This window comes from Delphinapterus leucas, chromosome 7 (genome assembly GCF_059928025.1).
Source record: "Delphinapterus leucas isolate spDelLeu-1000000601 "Yukka" chromosome 7, BTC_Dleu_Yukka2, whole genome shotgun sequence".
Taxonomy (NCBI): domain Eukaryota; kingdom Metazoa; phylum Chordata; class Mammalia; order Artiodactyla; family Monodontidae; genus Delphinapterus; species Delphinapterus leucas.
The window spans coordinates 52,361,192-52,369,679 of record NC_143135.1 but is presented as its reverse complement, the minus strand read 5'-3'; the positions used below and the strand labels follow the sequence as shown (position 1 = coordinate 52,369,679).

General features: G+C 46.0%; 1 protein-coding gene across 4 annotated transcripts in view; it reads right to left on the bottom strand.

Annotated features, from left to right (window-relative positions):
* Nucleotides 1-212: 212 nt before the first annotated feature.
* Nucleotides 213-8,488, bottom strand: part of NEU3 (neuraminidase 3) — a 29,845-nt gene continuing 21,569 nt past the window's right edge. For all 4 annotated transcript variants that reach the window (XM_089915310.1, XM_022593820.3, XM_089915309.1 and 1 more), the window contains one exon: nucleotides 213-5,268. In XM_089915310.1, coding sequence (XP_089771436.1) covers nucleotides 4,189-5,268 — 1,080 coding nt within the window. In that variant the 3' untranslated portion in view covers nucleotides 213-4,188. The remainder of the gene's footprint in view (nucleotides 5,269-8,488) is intronic.

Below are 8,488 nucleotides of genomic sequence, written 5' to 3'. Positions count from 1 at the left end.
CAGTAGGTAACTATGTTCAAATGACAATGTGTAAAAATGCAAAGGATTATTATTAATAAGATTTTCTGAAAGTAAAAGTTCTTATGAAAAGCAAGAAAGTGCTTCAAAATCCATTTTTTGAAAGAAGCTGGCTACAAACTAGATGTAAGTATTAGGATGATAATCAACTCAGTTTCTTTAACAAAAGCAACAAAAATCAGAAACAGTAGCCATCAGAATAAAGCTCTTTATTCACCTTCCTTGTTTCAAAGAGTCATGGTAGTTCTTACAGTACAGAGAGCATTTCTGGCACGTGGTAGCACAGAACCAAGGCACGCTCAAACACGCTGAGCCCCAGCATCTCCCTGGAGGAGTGACAGTTACAGAAAACCCAATCAGGGACAGAGGGGACATGCCAGTGAAATGGGAACCCCAGGTCAAGGCTTGGCTTTAGACTTGGGCTGTGAACCTGGGACCTCCAGGCAGGACCAAGCTCAAGCCAGAGAGCAGCTCATTCCCAGGAAGTACTGTGACTGGCCTGGATACAGGCCCCCACAGAGAAGACTCATTTAGGACAAGTGCTCAGCAGGCTGAGAGTGCAAGCCACCGAGGGACACAACATGCTTCTCCCTTGGGGAAACTTGCCCTGGCCTCTCACTTAGCTCCGGAAGGCCAAGGGCCTTTGACTTATTGTCCATTCAGCATAACTTTACTGCTGTCTATTCTGTGCCAGGCCCTGTGCCGGGTGCAGAGGACAAAGAGAGGAGTCAGACACAGTCCTTACTTTCAGGGAATTCAGAATATGAAAGAAAAATCATGTATTTATAAGTAAGTCGTTGTGACTCAAGGTAAAAAGGATGCAGAAAGCAGTCAGACAAACTTGGCCCTCGAGGAGTTCACAGCCTAGCAGAGGCCTAGGCTAGGTAGCAACACGGACAGTAACACGGGGCAGCCTGTGATAAGGACCAAAGAGAGGCTCAGGCCGTGTGCTCTGGCAGCACAGGGAAGGATGACACAACAGCCAGTGGATGACACAGTGGGGAAATTTCACAGCTTATCAGAGAAGACTGAGTAGCCTAATCTGGCCTAAGTGGAAGTAGTGAATCCTACTGCCTCGGGGAGGGGATTGTGCAGCCTCCGGCTGACCTCTGTAGGTCCCTTGGGCTGCTCAACAGGCAGGGTGCAAGGTCTCTTATCTGTGGATGCAGCTGCATGACGTCCTGTGGATATCTGAGGGGAGACTGGTGACCAGGAGGAACAGGTCCAAATAACGAGGGCCCATGGTAAAGGTTAGGAGCCTAGGAGTGAGTGAACCAGGACGGCCTCTGGGGTCAAAGGACCACAGTCTACACAGTCCTCTCTTCATGCGCTAGATTAGCGACCTCCAGTCTGCTTTCCTCTTTTCTTCCTTTTCCTTCTTTTCTTCACAGCTGCCATCACCTGCCCTATCTTTTCCATTCTCCCAACCTGACAGTGGCTGAAATGGGCTCAGTTAGGGGGCCAGTATCATGGTATAGGTCCCAGGGCCCTGAAGACCTTGGGTAACTGACACTAACAGAGTTGGAGTGCCTGCAGCTGTTTTTGTTGGTCACCTGGCACAGAGACAGCTTAAAGTTACAGGGCTGGGTCGGAACTTGTCTGCAGCCTAACAAGTGTGGGCCTCTTTCCCTTCCCACACATTTCGGGGACTAGCTGCAGCCTGTTGTCATTTCTTCTTCACAGCGGCCACCACCTACACCATCTCTCCAGCCTGGGCTTCATGTTTGCACCCCTTTCTCTCCCTTCCTAAAGGTGTTAGGACTCCTACCTGTTGTTCTTTTCCTTCACAGCTGCCATCACCCCTCTGTTCCTCTCTCTAATCCTCATTCCGGATTACCCCTGTCCCCAGTCCTCATTTGTGGCTATTTGTGAAATATGCACATAGCCCCTGCGCCTATTAAGAGTTTCATTGCTAGGCACCAAAGAGAAGCAAACATGAAGCAAAGGGGAAGGAGAAAGGGGAGGGCAATTTAGAGATGGATGGACTTCTTACGAGAACTGGACATCTGTGGTCCACACTGACTCATGTGACTGAGCTCCCTTCTTCGACTCCCTTCTTGGATGGCCCCAAAGAAGTCTTCGTATTCTCATTTTCTCCATCCTTTAGCTCTGGTTTTAGAACTTAGCCACCTTCCCTATTCCTGTCTATTTGGGGTATGGTGCCCATGACAGCTTTGCTGAACATGGAGCTTCCACTAGTCAGGAGGGGACTGCCCTTCAGTCCTCTCCCCTCCCCAGCTCCTCCCTGTACCACCGACTCCGCCCACTCCCAAAGCCCCATCCCCTCCACTTGCCAACCTGACAGAGGCCTTCTCTTATAGTGGCTTCAATATAAAGAAGTACAGATGAGTATTCATTATTTCACCCAACAACTGAAGGTCCTACAGGCCAGGATAAATGTAAACACCCTTTAGTAGGCAATTAGGAGCCACGAATGATTTTCAACCAGGGAGTGGCAATAGAAAGTATCTCACATTATGCCTAGACCCTCAATTATAGAAATATTTAGATAAATGTATAAATGAGTGAATGAATAATCATAACTGTGTATTGGGAAGATAACTTCAGCAAATGTATGAGAGGCTAAGGGGATTTTTAAAAGCCCCTCTAAGCCCTGGGCTTAAGCCATACGCTAAAGTAGGTGAAGTTAATCTCTACTTCCATCCTGTAGGACTCTCTGCCATCTGACTGGTATGACTGCAACCCCTAGCCTCCTAGGCTGTGTTCCATGACTAAGACTTGCTCTCCAGGGTCATTACTCAGCACGAAATATATTTACCTGATGCCTGTTTACGGCATTATCCGCCCAAAATAGGGACAAAAAAAGATATCTCTCATGACAGAATATCTGTCACAGTAACAGGCTCATGGGGGAAACAATCAAAAGTAAGAGCGACCATCTGCTTTCGTCTGAGAGAACCAGCACGGGCAAAGTTCAGCCCCAAATCTATTAGACAAAGAGGCATCCCTACTTCCCCAACAGTGATTCCAGTAGGTCCGAACAAATACGCCTGATTCAGAGCTTTGGGAGTCCAGAGACCTTCCTAATGGTGAAGACCTTCTCCATGGGTAAAGGAGTGGCTGGGCCAGGACAACATTCTGAGACAAGCAAACTGAGAAAGCCAGCAGCCTGGGCAAGCTCTGGGGCAGATGACTCCAGGCACAATGAGGATACAACTAAGACAGTGACATCAGGAGCTACCATCACCCCAAGTTACAGCCCAGCATCTACAACCTACCCTACCAGCTGCATTTATTTTCTTGGCTTTTCTCCCTCTTCTAGCCCCATAAACTGTGAACTCCTTGAGGGCAGAGACTGTGGGAAGTTTTGTCCAATGCTTTAAAGTCCTAACCCATGTCCATTTCCCATCAAGAACTATCCTAATAAATGAACTTCAAGTTGATCCTTCATAGGAGTCATGCCATCAGAAACAATAAGTACCATCATCAAGGACCACTGACATTGAGCTTCTCATTTTCTCCCTAGGAGATAATGCTTTCTGGATAAGGGAAGGTTGAGTAGAGCTGCAAAGCTGGAGAAGGTAAGTGACCTCATGATTCTACTATTTTGCCCAATTCCTCTAGAACAGTGAGCCTGTAGAGCTCTGAGCATGATTAGAAGGATGTGTGTGTTTTTGTTATTAAAAACAGAACAATCCACCCACATCTTCCTTTGTGCCATGACACCTGCTTGCAACCTCATACTTGGATGAGTGGCGAGTCATTTGAAAAGCTGAGTCCTCTGACTTCCATTTTGAGATAAGAGTCCTATATGCAGCCAGGACTTGCTGATCAGGGAGCATGCAGGCGCTCTGCCTTTCCTAGGGATGGGAAGAAGAGAAACCACAAACCCAATCCTCTCATTTTACAGATGGAGACCTGAGGCCCACAGAGTACAGGTGACATGCCCAAGGTCCCAAAGCAAGCCAGTGGAAAAGCCAGGACTGCATCATGGTCTCTCAACTCACACTTCAGCGCCCTCTCGACTGCAGTAGCTATGGCAAAATTTTCGTTTTGCTCTTTGGAGAAGTGAAGGAAGGTAGGGAGCAGAATATTACGTTTTTGGATTCTCTGCAGACTTCAGTAACCTCTGTTACCCTGGCCTCCACTGTCCTGGCTGTGGTTGCCTCCTATGGTAGCCCTTCGATGGGAAGTTGGGTCCTAAGCCAATCAGTTTTGAGTTGGCTCAGAGTTCCTACCAGGGCTGGTACTGTCCCCTTGCACGTGGCTCAGGACCTCTCGGTCTGTAAACAGGCGGAAGGCAATCTGCTCACACTCCCGCTTGGTCCCACATTCAAACAAACACCCAAACAAGCCCTCCTTCTCCAGAGCCGCCAAATCAGAGTAGCCACAGGGCCCGCAGTGCAAGATCCAGGGACGGGACCAGCAGGCAGCCTCCAACGGGCTCTGGTTGAGATAGATGCCTAGGTCGGCCCTCCGGTTCTTACTGGTTGGGTGTGAGTACAAGAGCCATGATTCTGACAGGGTTCTAGCTTCTGGCTCTACCCTCAGTGAGCTGTCCAGCAGATGGCTCTGCTGAATGGTAGGAGCATCTTTGCCAGCAGGGTGCTGGCACCCGTTTGGGATCTCCAGGGACCGGAAACTCACCACACTGCCTTGGCAGCCATGAGGGGGCTCACAGAGCTGTTGGCTCAGAGCTGGTTTCTGAAAGCATTCACCGTGGTCGGTGCTGAGAGCCTCCGCCCGGCACCTGTTTGGTGTCCGGGCACTGCAATACAGCACAGCGTGGCCAGCCTTCCCAGTTACCTCTGCCACTTCGCACTCCACTGTCACCATGGGCTTAATAAGCCTGCCATGGTGCCATGTGGCTCCTAGGTCATCACTATAGATCATCAGGGAATGAGGCCTGGCTTTATATGGTAGCCGAAAGCAAAAGAACCGGTAAGGGATGTAGTAGGCGTATGCAGGGATGATCAGCCTCCCCGACTGCAGCTGGATGCCATGACCTGGGCCCACAGCAAACGTGGCCCAGTGCTCCACCTCTGGGCCAATGACCTCCTCGGTCAGGTCCCTCACCTCGCTCCATGAATAGCCAGCATCCTGACTGCAGATGAAGCAGAGGCGGGCAGCATTCCTGCCTGACACAATCTGTCGACGCTCAGTGACATGGCCCCGCACACAGATGAAGAATAGGTACACACGGCCACTCTTCTGCTCCCACACAGGACAGGGGTTCATGGTCCGATGCCCAGGTAATGTGGCTTCCATCAGTGGCTTCAGGGGTTCCCACTAGACAAGGGGAAGGGAGAAAGAGCAGGAGTGAAAGACTAATAGGAAGACATGAGGCTCATTAAAAGCATTAATACTGGGGACTTCTCTGATGGTCCAGTGGTTAAGAATCCGCCTTCCAATGCAGGAGATGCGGGTTCAATCCCTGGTCGGGGAACTAAGATCCCACATGCCGCGGGGCAACTAAGCCTGTGCGCCACAACAAAAGATGCGCATGGAGAGATCCCGCAACAAAAGATCCTGCGTGCCTCAACTAAGACCCGATGCAGCCATAAATAAATAAATATTTTTTAAAAAAGCATGAATACTTCTCAGAGATAAGAAATAAATGGTACTGAAATCTATAAAATCATGAAGGCCCAAGTGTTCACTGCATTCTCAAATATTATAGGATAACTTATCAGCTGCAAAGAGGCAATGCTAGGTGTTGCACATGCTGTCCCCTCTGTCTGGAACACTCTTCTGTACTTTGTCTACATGCCCAATTCATCATCCAAAACTCAACTCAAAGTCACCTCCTTTATGAAGCCTTGCATGAGGTTCCCTCCCAACCCTTACCAAAGACAGTCGGTTCCAGATCACCGCAATAAAGCGAATGTCGCCATAAAGTGAGTCACACGGATTTTTTTGGTAAATTTATATTTACACTAGGCTGTAGTCTATTAAGTGTGCAATAGCATTATGTCAAAAAAAAATAAACAATGTACATACCTTAATTTAAAAATACTTTATTGCTAAAAGAATGCTGACCGCCATTCAGCAAGTTACAGTCTTTCTGCTGGTGGAGGGTTTGAAATACCGCAAGAATTACCAATATGTGACACAGAGACTCAAAGTGAGCAAACGCTGTTGGAAAAATGGTGCCGACCTGCTTGATGCAAAGTTGCCAAAACTTCAGTTTGTGACAAACGCATTATCTGTGAAGCAGAGTAAAGCGAAGTGCAATAAAATGAGGGATGTCTGTAATTTTTTATGTGCCTGGCTCCCTTCCTAGATTATGAGTCCTTTGAAGGTAAAAACCAAATTATTCTGATTTTGTATTGCCAGTGCCTAGCACATGATAGGAGCAAAATAAATATTTTTAAAAAGAAAGGACACCTCCCCCCCAAAAAAGAAAGAAAGAGAGAAAAGAAAGGCCAACACATAGGGAAGTTTTAGGCAAATAAAGGGAAATTTAAGACAAAGATTTTTTTTCCTTCCTCTACTACCCCAGGAGGCAATTCATAACGACGTCATTAAAAACTCAAGCATGGAGTCAGAGACACCTAGTTCAAACCCCACCTTCACCACTCATCACGTGATCTTGGGCAAGTTACTCAATCTCACTTCACCTCCATTTCCTCATCAATTAAATGGAGGATGTGATAACATGCTCACAGAGGGGATGTAAGGATAAAATGAAATAATGCCTAATCAGACATACCACAAAGACCTAATTTCTTTAATATATTTTTAAAACAATATTAGAAATTGGTAAGAAAATTTCCAAAAACCTCAACAGAACTGGGCAAAGAGCAAGATCAGACAACTCAACAGAAAGAGAAGAAAAAATGAAAATGTGAAGGAAAAGGACTTCCTATTACAACAAACCAGGTAATTTGAACCAAACTTTCTACTGAGAACTAGGATAGATAAAAAAAAAGTTAAGACAAAAACATCATTTGAAAGCACCAGAGAGCACACAAGGCCATGAAGAATTATAGGCCAAGAACTGAAAGTTCATTCAGAGTGGCTGACGTGGTATCTTGAGTACCTTTTCCCCTCAGGTATCTCTACTAATTCTCAAAGAGGTAACTGAAAAGCTGAGAAGCCAAGCAACTCATCTGACAGCCCTACGGGGCTAGTAGGACAAAAATTAGAGGCCCTGGTAAACCCACCAGGCTTTGAGTTGGAACCTTAAAGGGCTAAGTCCCAGAAGTGCAGGTGAAACTGGAGTAGACCAGCCCTCACAACCACCACTCTAGAAAACTGGCTGGCATTACCTACTAAAGTAGAATATAAACATACCCTATAATCCAGTAACGCCATTTCTAGATATCAACCCAGCAAAAAGCATGCACATAGTACTGAAAAACACATGCAGAATATTCAGAGCTGCAGTGTCTATACACATAATCACTAACCTGAATTGGCAACAACAGCAGAACGGATCAATTCATTGTGTATAGTCATACAATGGAAAATTATGTAACAATGAAAATGAACAAATAAAGCTGTATACAACAATCTGGATAAACCTCAAGAATACTGAACAAAAGAAGCCAAACATAAAGAGTCCATGGATTAAAACCAAGCAGAACTCTAGAGCTGTAAATCAGGCTAGTAATTACCTTTGGGGAAGAAGAGGGGGAATGAGAAGCTTCTGAGGTGCTGGCACTATTCTATTTCTTGAGCTGAGTGTGAGTCCACAAGTGTTGACTTTGTCAATTCACAGAGCTGACATTTATGTTTCGTGCATCTGACAATTATGTTTTCTGTATCTGTTATCACTTTACATGAAAAACATTTTTAAGGTAGTATTAAGACTATATACTTAGACTTCTCTGGTGGCGCAACGGTTAAGAATCCGCCTGCCACCACAATGTAATAACTCTAATAGTTACATAACTGTGGAGTTACAGAGTTCACTGAGATTGGTTATGTTGTTTGACTTCATTCATTTATATAAAAAACATATATATTGTCCACCTTTAACATAAAAGACACTGTGAAGGCTTCTCAAGATGTAATGTTTAGAATATATTAAAGTTACTCCATCTTTAGTCTAATGTTATAAATTAATTAACACAGAAAGTACAGTGTTATAATCAGTTGCCTCATATCCTGTCTGGAAAGGGGTTAAAAAAAGAATCCGCCTGCTAACACAGGGGACAAGGGTTTGAGCCCTCAGCCAGGAAGATACCACATGTCGTGGAGCAACTAAGCCCATGTGCCACAACTACTGAGCCTGCACTCTAGAGCCTGTGAGCCACAACTACTGAGCCCGCATGCCACAACTACCGAAGCCCGTGCACCTAAAGCCTGTGCTCTACAACAAGAAGCCACTGAAATGATAAGCCTGCACACCGCAACGAAGAGTAGCCCCCGCTTGCTGCAACTAGAGAAAGCCCGCACGCAGCGACCAAGACCCAGTGCAGCCAAAAATAAATCTAACATTTTTTAAAAAATTTTTAAAAAAAGACTATATACTTGTACTTCGTTTCTGTATGAAGAAGCACTA